This window comes from Phyllobates terribilis, unplaced genomic scaffold (genome assembly GCF_046119375.1).
Source record: "Phyllobates terribilis strain yellow unplaced genomic scaffold, ASM4611937v1 Scaffold_14__1_contigs__length_39327217, whole genome shotgun sequence".
NCBI classification, from domain to species: domain Eukaryota; kingdom Metazoa; phylum Chordata; class Amphibia; order Anura; family Dendrobatidae; genus Phyllobates; species Phyllobates terribilis.
Window position 1 is genome coordinate 8,429,755 of NW_027362774.1, and position 19,685 is coordinate 8,449,439.

The following is a 19,685-nucleotide window of genomic DNA, read 5'->3' on the forward strand; positions in this document are numbered from 1 at the left end:
TCATCCATGCGTGTGTACAGGTGAGCATGCAGCTCCATGGTGGGATCTTCCATGCGCGTGTACAGGTGAGCATGCAGCTCCATGGTGGGATCATCCATGCGAGTGTACAGGTGAGCAGGCATCTCCATGGTGGCATCATCCATGTGCGTGTACAGGTGAGCAAGCAGCTCCATGGTGGGATCATCCATGTGCGTGTACAGGTGAGCAGGCATCTCCATGGTGGGATCATCCATGCGCGTGTACAGGTGAGCATGCAGCTCCATGGTGGGATCATCCATGCATGTGTACAGGTGAGCATGCAGCTCCATGGTGGGATCATCCATGCATGTGTACAGGTTAGCATGCAGCTCCATGGTGGGATCATCCATGCGCGTGTACAGGTGAACATGCAGCTCCATGGTGGGATCATCCATGTGCGTGTACAGGTGAGCATGCAGCTCCATGGTGGGATCATCCATGCGCGTGTACAGGTGAGCATACAGCTCCATGGTGGGATCATCCATGCGCGTGTACAGGTGTGCAGGCAGTTCCATGGTGGGATCATCCATGCGTGTGTACAGGTCAGCATGCAGCTCCATGGTGGGATCATCCATGTGCATGTACAGGTGAGCATGCAGCTCCATGGTGGGATCATCCATGCGCGTGTACAGGTGACCATGCAGCTCCATGGTGGGATCATCCATGCATGTGTACAGGTGAGCATGCAGCTCCATGGTGGGATCATCCATGCGTGTGTACAGGTGAGCATGCAGCTCCATGGTGGGATCTTTCATGCGCGTGTACAGGTGAGCATGCAGCTGCATGGTGGGATCATCCATGTGCGTGTACAGCTGAGCATGCAGCTCCATGGTGGGATCATCCATGCGCGTGTACAGGTGAGCATGCAGCTCCATGGTGGGATCATCCATGCGCGTGTACAGGTGAGCATGCAGCTCTATGGTGGGATCATCCATGCATGTGTACAGGTGAGCATGCAGCTCCATGGTGGGATCATCCATGCGCGTGTACAGGTGAGCATGCAGCTCCATGGTGGGATCATCCATGCGCGTGTACATGTGAGCATGCAGCTCCATGGTGGGATCATCCATGCGTGTGTACAGGTGAGCATGCAGCTCCATGGTGGGATCATCCATGCGCGTGTACAGGTGAGCATGCAGCTCCATGGTGGGATCATCCATGTGCGTGTACAGGTGAGCATGCAACTCCATGGTGGGATCATCCATGCGCGTGTACAGGTGAGCATGCAGCTCCATGGTGGGATCATCCATGCGTGTGTACAGGTGAGCATGCAGCTCCATGGTGGGATCATCCATGCGCGTGTACAGGTGAGCATGCAGCTCCATGGTGGGATCATCCATGCGTGTGTACAGGTGAGCATGCAGCTACATGGTGGGATCATCCATGCGCGTGTACAGGTGAGCATGCAGCTCCATGGTGGGATCATCCATGCACGTGTACAGGTGAGCATGCAGCTCCATGGTGGGATCATCCATGTGCGTGTACAGGTGAGCATGCAGCTCCATGGTGGGATCATCCATGTGCATGTACAGGTGAGCATGCAACTCCATGGTGGGATCATCCATGCGCGTGTACAGGTGAGCATGCAGCTCCATGGTGGGATCATCCATGCATGTGTACAGGTGAGCATGCAGCTCCATGGTGGGATCATCCATGCGTGTGTACAGGTGAGCATGCATCTCCATGGTGGGATCATCCATGCTCGTGTACAGGTGAGCATGCAGCTCCATGGTGGGATCATCCATGCGTGTGTACAGGTGAGCATGCAGCTCCATGGTGGGTTCATCCATGCGCGTGTACAGGTGAGCATGCAGCTCCATGGTGGGATCATCCATGTGCGTGTACAGGTGAGCATGCAGCTCCATGGTGCGATCATCCATGCTCGTGTACCGGTGAGCATGCAGCTCCATGGTGGGATCATCCATGTGCGTGTACATGTGAGCATGCAGCTCCATGGTGTGATCATCCATGCGCGTGTACAGGTGAGCATGCAGCTCCATGGTGGGATCATCCATGCTCGTGTACCGGTGAGCATGCAGCTCCATGGTGGGATCATCCATGTGCGTGTACATGTGAGCATGCAGCTCCATGGTGGGATCATCCATGCGCGTGTACAGGTGAGCATGCAGCTCCATGGTGGGATCATCCATGCGTGTGTACAGGTGAGCATGCAGCTCCATGGTGGGATTATCCATGCGTGTGTACAGGTGAGCATGCAGCTCCATGGTGGGATCATCCATGTGCGTGTACATGTGAGCATGCAGCCCCATGGTATGATCATCCATGCGCGTGTACAGGTGAGCATGCAGCTCCATGGTGGGATCATCCATGCGCGTGTACAGGTGAGCATGCAGCTCCATGGTGGGATCATACATGTGCGTGTACAGGTGAGCATGCAGCTCCATGGTGGGATCATCCATGCGCGTGTACAGGTGAGCATGCAGCTCCATGGTGGGATCATCCATGCGTGTGTACAGGTGAGCATGCAGCTCCATGGTGGGATCATCCATGCGTGTGTACAGGTGAACATGCAGCTCCATGGTGGGATCATCCATGCGCGTGTACAGGTGAGCATGCAGCTCCATGGTGGGATCATCCATGCGTGTGTACAGGTGAGCATGCATCTCCATGGTGGGATCATCCATGCTCGTGTACAGGTGAGCATGCAGCTCCATGGTGGGATCATCCATGCGTGTGTACAGGTGAGCATGCAGCTCCATGGTGGGTTCATCCATGCGCGTGTACAGGTGAGCATGCAGCTCCATGGTGGGATCATCCATGTGCGTGTACAGGTGAGCATGCAGCTCCATGGTGGGATCATCCATGCTCGTGTACCGGTGAGCATGCAGCTCCATGGTGGGATCATCCATGTGCGTGTACATGTGAGCATGCAGCTCCATGGTGTGATCATCCATGCGCGTGTACAGGTGAGCATGCAGCTCCATGGTGGGATTATCCATGCGCGTGTACAGGTGAGCATGCAGCTCCATGGTGGGATCATCCATGTGTGTGTACAGGTGAGCATGCAGCTCCATGGTGGGATTATCCATGCGCGTGTACAGGTGAGCATGCAGCTCCATGGTGGGATCATCCATGCTCGTGTACAGGTGAGCATGCAGCTCCATGGTGGGATCATCCATGTGCGTGTACATGTGAGCATGCAGCTCCATGGTGGGATCATCCATGCGCGTGTACAGGTGAGCATGCAGCTCCATGGTGGGATCATCCATGCGTGTGTACAGGTGAGCATGCAGCTCCATGGTGGGATTATCCATGCGTGTGTACAGGTGAGCATGCAGCTCCATGGTGGGATCATCCATGTGCGTGTACATGTGAGCATGCAGCCCCATGGTGGGATCATCCATGCGCGTGTACAGGTGAGCATGCAGCTCCATGGTGGGATCATCCATGCGCGTGTACAGGTGAGCATGCAGCTGCATGGTGGGATCATCCATGCGCGTGTACAGGTGAGCATGCAGCTCCATGGTGGGATCATCCATGTGCGTGTACAGGTGAGCATGCAGCTCCATGGTGGGATCATCCATGCGCGTGTACAGGTGAGCATGCAGCTCCATGGTGGGATCATCCATGCGTGTGTACAGGTGAGCATGCAGCTCCATGGTGGGATTATCCATGCGTGTGTACAGGTGAGCATGCAGCTCCATGGTGGGATCATCCATGCGCGTGTACAGGTGAGCATGCAGCTCCATGGTGGGATCATCCATGCGTGTGTACAGGTGAGCATGCAGCTCCATGGTGGGATCATCCATGTGCGCGTACAGGTGAGCATGCAGCTCCATGGTGGGATCATCCATGTGCGTGTACAGGTGAGCATGCAGCTCCATGGTGGGATCATCCATGTGCGTTTACAGGTGAGCATGCAGCTCCATGGTGGGATCATCCATGCGCGTGTACAGGTTAGCATGCAGCTCCATGGTGGGATCATCCATGCGTGTGTACAGGTGAGCATGCGGCTCCATGGTGGGATTATCCATGCGTGTGTACAGGTGAGCATGCAGCTCCATGGTGGGATCATCCATGCGCGTGTATAGGTGAGCATGCTGCTCCATGGTGGGATCATCCATGTGCGTGTACATGTGAGCATGCAGCTCCATGGTGGGATCATCCATGTGCGTGTACAGGTGAGCATGCAGCTCCATGGTGGGATCATCCATGTGCGTGTACAGGTGAGCATGCAGCTCCATGGTGGGATCATCCATGCGTGTGTACAGGTGAGCATGCAGTTCCAAGGTGGGATCATCCATGTGCGTGTACAGGTGAGCATGCAGGCACGTGCAGGTACGGCACATCACACAGACGTTCACCTTACCTCCATCAGTATCTCAATGACACCGCTGGAATTTTGCCCTAGATATGCTGAAATAGGCCACTAAATAATTAAAACAAATCTATGATTAACATTTTCCAAAGGAACATTTGTTCCCTTGGTAAAGTGGTTTTTAAATGGAAAGTGCTCTCCGTGCCACCACCCGACATGTTTTACCTGTTACAAGGGACATTTATCAAACCTGGAGCGGTGGGAGACGGCCAGAGGGGCGCGGGAATTACAGATGTACCTGTGTAAACAGGGTGGCTAAGGTTGTAATCACACCTGGGCCTTCAGGTCTTCGAGGACCCAATAGCCCAACTGACACAAATATGTAAAAATAGATATGAAATAGATAAGTATGAAGTAGATAGAAGGTGAAGCAGGGAAGGAAGAAAGGGATGGTGGACCTCAACAAAGCCATAGATGACTTCACACTGTGCGCCGCCATGAAATGCAAGTAACCCCAACATTTTGCTGTTTATTTTACCCTGATTCAACAGACAGATAGAAAGACAGATATATAAATGGATAGATATAGACATAGATAGATAGATATAGACATAGATAGATAGATATAGACATAGATAGATAGATATAGACATAGATAGATAGATAGATATAGACATAGATAGATAGATATAGACATAGATAGATAGATAGATAGATATAGACATAGATAGATAGATATAGACATAGATAGATAGATATAGACATAGATAGATAGATATAGACATAGATAGATAGATAGATATAGACATAGATAGATAGATAGGGAGAGAGGGATAGATAGAGGGATAAATGGATAGATAGATAGATAGATAGATAGATAATAGATAGATAGATAGATAGATAGATAGATAGATAGATAGATACTTGAGAAAGGCTCACACTGGAGCCGAAACGTTGCTAGAGTTCTTTTTTTGAGCTAAATAAACCACCTCTTTCTACAAGGAGTGCTGTTTTCATTGTTTTTTGTCTATATAGAAGGTTTGATACATACCTAGAGAACGGGCACCCTGATTTCTAGATAGATAGGGATGGATGGATAGATAGGGATGGATAGATACTGGAGATAGATAGATATTAGATAGACAGATAGAGATAGGAATGGATAGATGATATATAGATAGATAACAGAAAGAAAAATAACAGTATAGTGTCTGCGTTGGGTGCAATACTCCTAAGGAAACCAGCTTGAATTTTCCAAACCCCAAAGAGAAGAAATAGCACTCCAAGGATGTAGGTGAAGAAAGGGACACGTGTCTTGGTGAATAAACCTCCCTTTTTTTCCACCTACAACCTTACTTCTACTCTTTGGCGGATGGATGGATGGACAAATGGATCGATGGATTAATGGATAGAGGGATGGATGGATAGAAATATAGATAAATGGATGTTTGGATAGAAAGTCAGATGGATAGGGAGATACATAGATGTGAGATAACCTTTTGATGGCAGGTTCCAGGATTAGAGGTCAGCTGTCAGGTGTGTCACATTGTAATAGATTCGGCACAATAGGAGCGGAGTGTTAGATTTCTTTCTGCCGCAGGAGATAATAATAGCAGCTTATTAGCAGTCATTATTTATGTATTTACTGTCTCCAGGAAATAGACAATGAGATGATTGAATAGTCAGGACAAACTTATCACTATGCTGAAAGTGGAGCATCATCCTCATCATCCTCCTCAGGTTCCGGTGCTGTCTGCACGGCGCGGTCGTAACACAGAATAAAGCACCGCACTCTTTTATCTCACCCAAGTGGCGCAATTTATAAAGACGACACCGAGTCTTTGCTTTGCACTTGCAAATGTAGCAGTTTTTTTTTTCCTTCTTCCCGAGTATATCCACTATCGGATTCAGTTTTGTAAAAGTTGAAAAATATTTACATTCATCTTACATTTCTTTGTGATATTGGCTCGTAATTCTTGGTGCGGATCTTACAGACTCATCCTGATTCACTTTGGAAAAATACATGTTGTGTAAACTTCCAGGAGTTTTTGTGTGTCAAAGGCAAAATGCGTTTTCCCATCTGGGATATTTATCTTTGTGGCAGTTTTTTTGGAGAAATGAATACAAAAGCGATCACCTCTCCAATCATGGCAGTGCACATTGGGGCTCTTTTCTCGATACTGGGACTAGCATTTTTCTTGAGAATGAGGCTTAATGGGTCATTGACATAAATGGAAAGGTGACCATGGCCATACATGCGCAGCTCTCTACTCAATTCTCTGAGAACTCCAAAAATTGCCCGTCGATATGCCATAATTGTCCTACATGGGTCCACCTCTTTACACTGTTTATATATAGTGGTCTTTTGTAGGGAGTAGGGATGAGCGGACGAGTGGGAGTTCAGGTTCAACCGAACTGTAGTCCAAAGTTCGGTTCGGGTACCAGAACTGTATCCGAACTTGAACCTAAATCCCATAGAAGTCAATAGGAACCCGAACTTTGGAGGAAAATATCTCTCTTCACCCTCCCCAGACTCCCAAACTGTAAAACGAACTTCAAAGACAATTCCTTGTTCAGAGTTCAGTATCGGAAACTAGGTGTCCGGTAAGGACCCCGAACTGTACAGTTCGGGTTCGCTCATCTCTAGTCTTTTGCCCCAGCACCTTGATCTTCACCAAGCCTAGTGGTTTAGTTTCACCTTCTTTGGTACCAAGTAATTTAAATTACCAGTGCTCAATACCCAATCCTCAATTGTGTGTGAACAGTACTTAACTTCTACCCATTAAGGGTAGGTCCAAATTGTACCGCCAAAACTTCCACCCACTGCAATGGCCAATTGCCGCACAATTTTATTTCACCTGCCGAAGGTGCTTCAGTGGTACTGCCACCGCACCATCTGATCGTACCCTTAAAATTTCATTACCTGCTAACATAGTGAAAAGGCAGAACTGCAGTATAAAGCATAGCAAAAAATACATAGCACATAGACAAAGTACATACAAAGTTACTTACATCACCATTGGTTTCATGGGTTTCCACCGCATAATCGAAATCTGATAATGCAAAAAAATCCAGTGAAATAGTTGGATATACATTAAGTTACTAAATATATTTGTATGAGGTTATACTGTGTCGAAAAGAATAGAAAAAATATACCATAGATGGGGACCACGAGGATTAGATATCTTACGCTGTACCCTGTCTGATGACTTATTATTGCTTGTCTGTGTATCTTTGTCACAAAGGATGACATCGAATGACCCCAGTTTTGATGTGTTTCATGCAAATCGTAAACGTTTTAGGTATTTTGTTACATTGTTTTTTTGTTTTTTTTAATTTTACAGCATATTTATTTTTTTGATTCTGTTTTCTTTTTGCAGACAACCAGGACGGCCATGGGGACCCTGATTGCACCTAGTTTTGCTATTCTGTATATTGGACTGAGAGATGGTTTGTCTCTTTGATGTACCTCCGTCTCATAGGGTTCTGTGGCAGAGGTACATCGACGACATTCTTCTGCTGTGGCAAAGCAAAAATAATACAACCCGAGGAGTCTTATGCTCCTTCCTTAGAATCTCTAATTCCTACCATTCTCAAGCTTACATTTAGACCTCTGTGTCAGATGAATCACTTGTGATGGCTTTTATTATTCGTTAATGGTAACTCTCATCGGACTCTGTAATTCCGAACCTTCGTAAATAAACTTAACCCGCTGCTATTCTTCAATAAATACGGTAACGGACATCTGAGACGTCTTTAAGCAGGCAGACTTTCTTAAATTATTAGCGTTTTTTTTTTTTTTTCCTCTTTGGATACACTGATCAAAGGTTTCACGGATAAACAGTGTTTACGCTTGTACATCATTGTTCGCAAATGGCAAAAAATCTAACGATTTAGGAACATTGTATAGATGCTGAATTAGGGTAATATTAGTACACGGAGATGGATATTTTTTGGGGGGTTACATTTCTCTGTTTTAAAGAATCGAATTCTCCAGATTTTATTGCCTGTCTTGTAGTTAAAGAAAAATATTAAAAATATTTCAATTTAGCTTAAAAAAAAAAATTGCACATCCAGATAATCCAGTAAAACCTACTAACAATGTAACTAGTTGTGAGAAATATCAATTTATTACACTAATGCATAAAACAAAAAAAAAAAAAATTTGATGGTCCATTTAGAAAATATACAATACATGGTTCCTGTAGTGGTAATAATAAATTTGCTGTTGTTTACCTTGGTTGCTGTACTTGTAATCTATATTACATCAGAATAACCAAAAGGAAACTGGAACCAGAGTATTATATTATTTAAAGTAACAGACGATGTGTGCACCAACCAGAAGCCTTGAGTATAACGATTGGGGGCGACATGGTTCTAGCGGAACGACCGATGGTGGAAATATCTTCAATGGACAGTAGCGGAGTCTTATACCCTGGCTAAGTTTCCTGGAGGTCTGAGAGGTGATTTTGATATTACACCTTTTTTTAGATCAATGTGTTGCTGTTTGTATATTATGATGTATTTGTATTTTTATTGTATATTATTATGTATTATAAAGTTTAACGGTGGCGATACATAGAGCTATCCTAGAAGGGTATGTATAGTCAGAAGGAACATGAACAATCATGGTCGTCTGAGGAGGGGCAATAGCATGAAACACATTAAGACTGAGATGGGGTTCCTATCAATGATGTCATCCTATATGATACGCTGCACAGACCAGCAGTAATGAGCTGGAAGATCGGGTGGAGCATAAGTCCTTGATGTCAAAGATTTCCAGCTAATGTCATCATAGCAATGTGACCTGAAGCTTCCGTTTTTCCCCACGTCAAGAATATAGCCACCCTGGGACTTTCTGACTCGTGCATGCTGACTTCTAACGGTCTTTGCTTTCTCCATCCAAATGGAGTAGCACATTTGTACATTTTTATGTGTAAGCTACTACCTGTTTGTGTTTTTGTTGTATAAAGTGCTTTGATATTCAGCCTGGTTGATCTTCTCATTATTTTAACACCCATACAACAATTCTTTGCAGTAGAAAGCCTACAAACAAATCGTGAGATGACCATGCAAGCCAAACTCCAACCGGTTACTTTAAAGTGTAAATAATCGGTTTTTTTTTTTTTTTTTTTCATTTTTTATTTAGATTTGTTTTTACAAATAAAAATAATACTAACAAAAATATATGTTTTTTAATATACTGTATATATATATATATATATATATATTAAATATAAAATAAAAAATACATTTAGATATTTTTTAAATGTATAATTATTTTAAGAGATATATATATTTATTAAAAATAAATATACATTTAAAAAATATTACTAACAAAAAAATATATTTTTTAATATACTGTGTATATATATATATGTTAAAAATAAATATAAAATAAAAAATACATTTAGATATTTTTTAAATGTATAATTATTTTAAGAGATATATATATTTATTAAAAATAAATATACATTTAAAAAATATTACTAACAAAAAAAGATATTTTTTAATATACTGTGTATATATATATGTTAAAAATAAATATAAAATAAAAAATACATTTAGATATTTTTTAAATGTATAATTATTTTAATAGATATATATATTTATTAAAAATAAATATACATTTAAAAAATATTACTAACAAAAAAATATATTTTTTAATATACTGTATATATATATATATATATATATATATATATATGTTAAAAATAAATATAAAATAAAAAATACATTTAGATATTTTTTAAATGTATAATTATTTTAATAGATCTATATATATTTATTAAAAATAAATCTACATTTAAAAATATATTTTTTACATATTTTTTTACATATTTTTCTAGTATTTTTATATTTTTATTTATATTTTATAAAATGTAAAATATAAATAAAATTATATATATATATTTAATTATTTTTATTTATATTTATTTTATATATATATATATGTTTATATATATATATACACACACACATATATTTATATATATAAAAAATATATATATATATACAGTATATATACACACATTATATATTATTTTTATATATCAATTATTTAAAAATATATAAATAATAAAAAAATATATATATATATACGCACACACACACATACACACACACACTATACTGTATATTATTTATATATATTATAAAAAAATATATATATATACACACATACATACATGCGCATATATATATAAATATATATATTATTGACCAGTCCTTGCAAAGTTATGAATCTTCGTAATATACTCTATACATTAATGAAAAAACAAAAACAAGGGCCGGCACAGCTGTTCGTATAAGTGTAATATGCAGTTGCACATAATACGCTGTGGACATCAACAAATAAAACCTAGAATAAAAACATATTGTATAGACATGCTGCAGTAAGTAGATAAATAGTGACACACTTTTTTTTTTTATCAAAAAAGGGTAAAATTCATCCCACCGCGTCAAGGTGTTCCCAATCAGGATGGTCCCAAACTCTAGTGATTCACCTCCAAACCAAGTATCAAAATATACTATTCTATTACCTTTATTTGCTTCTCCCTCTCCTAAATATCATTTTGAAAGAGCTCATTTTAACTGCTCATTTAGAAGTTGCTTTGAACTGCTGCTCTAGCAACAAACATACTGAAACACTACTTACAAACACTTTACCTGTGTGAGCTTCTCCCCTCCCCCCCATGCTCAGACAGTGAGAGAATTTGTAGATAGTGTTTGAGCACAGATTCTTGTTTGAGCAGCAATTCAAAGCTGCTTCTAAAAGAGTACGATCTAGCCATTTAAAACCGTACTCTTAGCAAGGTGTTTTGAGAGAATATGATGCAAAAGACGGTAATGGAGGTTACTTCCAAGATTAATAGGTTGATAAATAATTAAATTTAAATAGTAAAAGTTTAGTTACTCTTTAAAGGGGTTGTCTAATGAAGATAACCGAAGCATTAAGTGACCAACTACTGGGTGCACCAACTGTTCAGTGAAACGGAAGTCCCAAATCCTCTTTCTTCCTCACAGTAGAGCTCGTAGCTTGAGAGCCACATGTGGCTTGCAGGCCTGCGATATGTGTCTCGCAGGAGTCAGCCAGCTTGCAGCATTAGCACCTGGTCCGAGGTCTCCAGATGGTGACTTTTGTGAGTAGTCCTGCACTGAGGGGCTGATCGGGGGACACATACAGGTGGTGGGGATAAATATGGCAGGCTGGAGTTAGAGGTGTGCATGCAGCTGGATAAAATAGTGCAGTGAGTGTGCTCGATGCAAGATGGGAACCTCTGGATATAAGTATACCGCCTCCAAGGGAAGGAGGGCACAAGGTGATTTCTGAGGGGACGTTTTGGATGTTGTTATACCGGTAATGGGGGGCTCATTGTGGATGTTGCTGGCAATCATCTCTCAGAGCTGAATGTGGCCACGGAGACTGAATCTTGCAGCGTGGACACTTGTAGGCTCCCTCTCGAAACATCATCATAATTCAATAAACGTGTGTGTCTCATGAAGGCAAAAACCTTCTTTAATAGGGTAAGTGATATGTTCCTAATAACGGAGGGCCCCAGCTTTTTGGTGTATATAGACCACTGAAACAAAGGTCCTGAATCCCCTTCATGTCAGCTTTTTGGTGTATATAGACCACTGAAACAAAGGTCCTGAATCCCCTTCATGTCAGCTTTTTGGTGTATATAGACCACTGAAACAAAGGTCCTGAATCCCCTTCATGTCAGCTTTTTGGTGTATATAGACCACTGAAACAAAGGTCCTGAATCCCCTTCATGTGTGACTGACAAAGGTAGTGGAGAGCTATACTGTGCCCAATGACTGAATGGAGCATCAGTGCGTATGCGCCTCCACCTTATTTTTGACCACAGTGAGAGAGAATGAGGGTTTGGAACCTCCTGTCTAGTAATCATGGGGGTCCTGTCTAGTAATCATGGGGGTCCAAGAGATTATTTATCATTCATCCTGTAGATCAGGGATGTCAAATTCAAATACACAAAATAAAAAACTTGGACAAAGTCACGGGCCAACCTTAATATATATTAATTAGTATCTAATATGTAATAAGAAAGGATAAAAACCTTGAATTGATAAATACAGATAATGAAGTATGGTGCCAACAAAAGTGCCACCCTAAACAGAGTATGATACCCCCACAGTACCCTCCACATGCATGGTATGATGACCCTAATGTATCCCCACAGCAAAGTATGATGCCCCAACTGTGATCCCCACACGACCCTCTACACTGTATAATGGGCTCCACATAGTCCTCCATACGGAATAATGGGCCCCACATAGTCCTCCATACAGAATAATGGGCCCCGCATAGTCCTCCATACAGTATAATGGCTCCACATAGTCCTCCATACAGTATAATGGCCCCACATTGTCCTCCATACAGTATAATGGACCCCACATAGCCTTACATACAGTATAATGGGCCCCACATAGTCCTCCATACAGTATAATGGGCCCCATATAGTCCTCCCTACAGGACAATGGCCCCACATAGTCCTCCATACAGAATAATGGGCTCCACATAGTCCTTCATACAGTATAATGGGCCCCACATAGTCCTCCATACAGTATAATGGGCCAAACATAGTCCTCCATGCAGTATAATGGCCCCACATAGTGCTGCATACAGTATAATGGGCCCTACACAGTCCTTCATACAGTATAATGGGCCCCACATAGTCCTCCATACAGTATAATGAGCCCTACACAGTCTTTCATACAGTATAATGGGCCCATATAGTCCTCCATACACTATAATGGACCCCACATAGTCTTACATAGAGTATAATGGGCCCCACATAGTCCACCATACAGTATAATGGGCCCCACATAGTCCTCCATACAGTATAATGGCTCCACATAGTCCTCCATACAGAATAATGGACCCCACATAGTCCTCCATACAGAATAATGGCCCCACATTATCCTCCATACAGTATAATGGGCTCCACATAGTGCTCCATACAGAATAATGGGCTCCACATAGTCCTCCATACAGTATAATGGGCACCACATAGTCCTCCATACAGTATAAAGGGCCCCCCATAGTCCTCCATACAGTATAATGGGCCCCACATAGTCCTTCATACAGTATAATGGGCCCATATAGTCCTTCATACACTAAAATGGGCCCCACATAGTCCTCCATACAGAATAATGGGCCCCACATAGTCCTCCATACAGAATAATGGCCCCACATAGTCCTCCATACAGTATAATGGCTGCACATAGTCCTCTATAGAGTATAATGGGCCCTCATAGTCCTCCATACAGAATAATGTGCCCACATGATCCTCTATACACTATAATGGGCCCCACATAGTGCTCCATACAATATAATGGGTCCCGTATAGTCCTCCATACAGAATAGTGACAGCACTTAGTCCTCCATACAGTATAATGGCTTCATATAGTCCTCCATACAGTATAATAGGCCCCACATAGTCCTCCATACAGAATAATGGGCCCACATAGTTCTTCATACAGAATAATGACCGCACTTAGTCCTACATACAGTATAATGGCTTCATATAGTGCTCCATACAGTATAATGGCTTCTCCTAGTCCTCCATACAGTATAATGGGCCCCACATAGTCCTCCACACAGAATAATGGGCCCACATAGTTCTTGATACAGAATAATGACCGCACATAGTCCTCCATATAGTATAATGGGCCACACATAATCCTTCCTTAATACAGTATAATGGATCCCACATAGTCCTCCATAGAGTATAATGGGCACCGCATAGTCCTACATACAGTATAATGACCTCACATAGTCCTCCATACAGAATAATGGGCCCTACACAGTCCTTCATACAGTATAATGGGCCCCACATAGTACTCCATACAGAATAATGGGCCCTATACAGTCCTTCATACAGTATAATTAGCCCCATATAATCCTCTTTACAGAATAATGGACCCCACATAGTCCTCCATACAGTATAATGGACCCCACATAGTCCTCCATACAGAATAATGGGCCCCACATAGTCCTCCATACAGTACTATGGGCCCCCATATAGTCCTCCATACAGAATAATGGGCCCCACATAGTCCTCCATACAGTATAATGGCTCCACATAGTCCTCCATACAGAATAATGGCCCCACATAGTCCTCCATACAGAATAATGGCCCCACATAGTCCTCCATACATTATAATGGCACCACATAGTCCTCTACACAGTATAATGGGCCACACATAATCCTTAATACAGTATAATGGATCCCACATAGTCCTCCATACAGTATAATGGGCCCCACATAGTCCTACATACAGTATAATGTCCCCACATAGTCATCCATACAGTATAATGGGCACCACATAGTCCTCCATACAGTATAATGGCTCCACATATTCCTCCATACAGAATAATGGGCCCCACATAGTCCTCCATACAGTATAATGGCCCCACATAGTCCTCCATATAGAATAATGGGCCCCACATAGTCCTCCATACAGAATAATGGGCCCCACATAGTCCTCCATACACAATAATGGCTCCACATTGTCCTCCATATAGAATAATGGGCCCCACATAGTCCTCCATACAGTATAATGGCCCCACATAGTCCTCCATATAGAATAATGGGCCCCACATAGTCCTCTATACAGAATAATGGGCCCCACATAGTCCTCCATACAGTAAAATGGCCCCACATTGTCCTCCATACAGTATAATGGCTCCACAAAGTCATACATACAGAATAATGGGCCCCACATAGTCCTCCATACAGTATAATGGCTCCACATAGTCCTCCATATAGAATAATGGGCCCCACATAGTCCTCTATACAGAATAATGGGCCCCACATAGTCCTCCATACAGTAAAATGGCCCCACGTTGTCCTCCATACAGTATAATGGGCCACACATAGTCTTACATACAGTATCATGGGCCCCACGTAGTGCTCCATACAGGACAATGGCCCCGCATAGTCCTCCATACAGAATAATGGGCTCCACATAGTACTCCATACAGAATAATGGTCTCCACATAGTCCTCCATACAGTATAATGGGCCCCACATAGTCCTCCATACAGTATAATGGGCCCCACATAATCCTCCATACAGTATAATGGGCCCTACACAGTCTTTCATACAGTATAATTGGCCCATATAGTCCTCAATACACTATAATGGGCCCCACATAGTTCTCCATGCCGAATAATGGGCCCCACATAGTTCTCTATACAGAATAATGGGCCCCACATAGTCCTCCATACAGAATAATGGGCCCCACATAGTCCTCCATACAGAAAAATGGCCCTCCATACAGACAAATGGCCCCACATAGTCCTCTATACAGAATGATTGCCCCACATAGTCCTCGATACAGAATAATGGCCCCACATAATCCTCCATACAGTATAATTGGCCCACATAGTCCTCTATACAGTATAATGGGCCCCACATAGTCTTCCATACTGTCAGAATAATAGACCTCACATAGTGCTCCATACAGAATAATGGCCCTACATAGTCCTCCATACAGTAAAATAGCCCCACATAGTCCTCCATACAGAATAATGGGCCCACATGATACGCTATACACTATAATGGGCCCCACATAGTGCTCCATACAGTATTATGGACCACACATAGTCCTCCATACAGTATAATGGGCCCCACATAGTCCTCCATACAATATAATGGGCCCCACATAGTCCTCCATAAAGAATAATGGGCCACACATAGTCCTCTATTCAGAATAATGAGACCCACATAGTCCTCCACACAGTATAATGGCTTCACATAGCCCTCCATACAGTATAATGGGCCCAACATAGTCCTCCATACAGAATAATGAGCCCACATAGTTCTTCATACAGAATAATGACTGCACTTAGTCCTCCATACAGTATAATGGCTTCACATAGTGCTCCATACAGTATAATGGCTTCTCCTAGTCCTCCATACAGTATAATGGGCCCCACATAGTCCTCCATACAGAATAATGGGCCGACATAGTTCTTCATACAGAATAATGACCGCACATAGTCCTCCATACAGTATAATGGGCCACACATAATCCTTAATACAGTATAATGGATCCCACATAGTCCTCCATAGAGTATAATGGGCACCTCATAGTCCTCCATACAGTATAATGGCCCCACATAGTACTCCATACAGAATAATGGGCCCTATACAGTCCTTCATACAGTATAATGAGCCCCATATAATCCTCCTTACAGAATAATGGACCCCACATAGTCCTCCATACAGTATAATGGGCCCCACATAGTCCTCCATACAGTACAATGGGCCCCCATATAGACCTCCATACAGAATAATGGGCCCCACATAGTCCTCCATACAGTATAATGGCTCCACATAGTCCTCCATACAGAATAATGGCCCCACATAGTCCTCCATACATTATAATGGCATCACATAGTCCTCTACACAGTATAATGGGCCACACATAATCCTTAATACAGTATAATGGATCCCACATAGTCCTCCATACAGTATAATGGGCCCCACATAGTCCTACATACAGTATAATGTCCCCACATAGTCATCCATACAGTATAATGGGCACCACATAGTCCTCCATACAGTATAATGGCTCCACATATTCCTCCATACAGAATAATGGGCCCCACATAGTCCTCCATACAGTATAATGGCCCCACATAGTCCTCCATATAGAATAATGGGCCCCACATAGTCCTCCATACAGTATGATGGCTTCACATAGTCCACCATAATGTATAATGGGCCCCACATAGTCCTCCATACAGAATAATGGGCCCACACAGTGCTCCATACAGAATAATAGGTCCCACATAGTACTCCATACAGTACAATGGCTCCACATAGTCCTCCATTCAGAATTATGGGCCCCACATAGTCCTGCATACAATATAATTGCTCCACATAGTCCTCCATATAGAATAATAGGCCCCACATAGTCCTCCATACAGTATAATGGCCCACATAGTCCTCCATATAGAATAATGGGCCCCACATAGTCCTCCATACCGTATAATGGGCCCCACATAGTCCTACATACAGTATAATGGGCCCCACATAGTCCTACATACAGTATAATGTCCCCACATAGTCATCCATACAGTATAATGGGCCCCACATAGTCCTCCATACAGTATAATGGCCCCACATAGTCCTCCATATAGAATAATGGGCCCCACATAGTCCTCCATACCGTATAATGGGCCCCACATAGTCCTACATACAGTATAATGGGCCCCACATAGTCCTACATACAGTATAATGGGCCCCACATAGTCCTACATACAGTATAATGTCCCCACATAGTCATCCATACAGTATAATGGGCACCACATAGTCCTCCTTACAGTATAATGGCTCCACATATTCCTCCATACAGAATAATGGGCCCCACATAGTCCTCCATACAGTATAATGGACCCCACATAATCCTTAATACAGTATAATGGGCCCCACATAGTCCTGCATACAGTATAATTGCCTCAAATAGTCCTACATACAGAATAATGGGCCCACATAGTTCTCCATAAAGAATAATATGTCCCACATAGTCCTCCATACAGTATAATGGCCCCACATAGTCCTCCATATAGTATAATGGCCCCACATTGTCCTCCATACAGAATAATCGCCCCACATAGTCCTCCATACAGAATAATGACCGCACATAGTCCTCTACACAGTATAATGGGCCACAGATAATCCTTAATACAGTATAATGGCCCCACATAGTCATCGATACAGTATAATGGGCCCCACATAGTCCTACATACAGTATAATGGGCACCATATTGTCCTCCATGCAGCATAATGGCTCGACATATTCCTCCATACAGAATAATGGGCCCCACATAGTCCTCCATACAGAATAATGGGTCCCACATAGTCCTCCATACAGAATAATCGCCCCACATAGTCCTCCATACAGAATAATGACCGCACATAGTCCTCTACACAGTATAATGGGCCACACATAATCCTTAATACAGTATAATGGCCCCACATAGTCATCAATACAGTATAATGGGCCCCACATAGTCCTACATACAGTATAATGGGCACCATGTTGTCCTCCATACAGTATAATGGCTCGACATATTCCTCCATACAGTATAATGGACCCCACATAGTCCTTAATACAGTATAATGGGCCCCACATAGTCCTGCATACAGAATAATGGGCCCCACATAGTCCTACATACAGTATAATGGCCCCACATAGTCATCCGTATAGTACAATGGGCTCCACATAGTCCTTCATACAGTATAATGGGCACCACATTGTCCTCCATACAGTATAATGGCTCGACATATTCCTCCATACAGAATAATGGGCCCCACATAGTCCTCCATACAGTATAATGGGCCCACATAATCCTGCATACAGTATAATGGACCCCACATAGTCCTACATACAGTATAATGGGCCCCACATAGTCCTCCATACAGTATAATGGACCCCACATAGTCCTTAATACAGTATAATGGGCCCCACATAGTCCTGCATACAGAATAATGGGCCCCACATAGTCCTCCATACTGTATAATGGGCCCCACATAGTCCTCCATACAGAATAATGGGCCCACATAGTTCTCCAAAGAGAATAATGGGCCCCACATAGTCCTTCATACAGTATGATGGCTTCACATAGTCCTCCATACAGTATAATGGCTTCACATAATCCTCCATACAGTATAATGGCTTCACATAGTCCTCTATACAGTATAATGGGCCACACATAATCCTTAATACAGTATAATGGATCCCACATAGTTCTCCATACAGTATAATGGGCCCCACATAGTCCTCCATACAGTATAATGGGCCCCACATAGTCCTCCATACAGTATAATGGGCCCCACATAGTCCTACATACAGAATATATTATTATTATTATTATTATTATTATAATGGCCCAACATAGTGCTCCATACAGAATAATGGGCCCCAAATAGTCCTCCATGCAATATTATGGACCCCACATAGTCCTCCATACAGAATAATGGGCCCCACATAGTTCTCCATACTGAATAGTGGGCCCCACATAGTCCTCCATGCAGAATAATGGGCCCACATAGTCCTCCATACAGTATAATGGGCCCAACATAGTCCTCTATACAGTATAATGGCCCCACATAGTCCTCCATACAGTATGATGGCTTCACATAGTCCACCATAATGTATAATGGGCCCCACATAGTCCTCCATACAGAATAATGGGCCCACATAGTTCTCCATACAGAATAATAGGTCCCACATAGTACTCCATACAGTACAATGGCTCCACATAGTCCTCCATTCAGAATTATGGGCCCCACATCGTCCTCCATACAGTATAATGGCTCCACATAGTCCTCCATATAGAATAATGGGCC

General features: G+C 42.9%; 1 protein-coding gene across 12 annotated transcripts in view; it reads left to right on the forward strand.

Moving 5' to 3' along the window:
- The window catches only part of ZNF536 (zinc finger protein 536), an 809,539-nt gene that overhangs the window by 468,747 nt on the left and 321,107 nt on the right, over positions 1 to 19,685 (forward strand). The window contains exon 8 of one of the 12 annotated variants that reach the window (XM_073659665.1): positions 7,678 to 9,284. The exons of the other annotated variants lie outside the window; for them this stretch is intronic. Coding sequence (XP_073515766.1) covers positions 7,678 to 7,715 — 38 coding nt within the window. The 3' untranslated portion in view covers positions 7,716 to 9,284. Of the gene's footprint in view, positions 1 to 7,677; positions 9,285 to 19,685 lie in introns of those variants that run through there. 12 annotated transcript variants of the gene reach the window in all.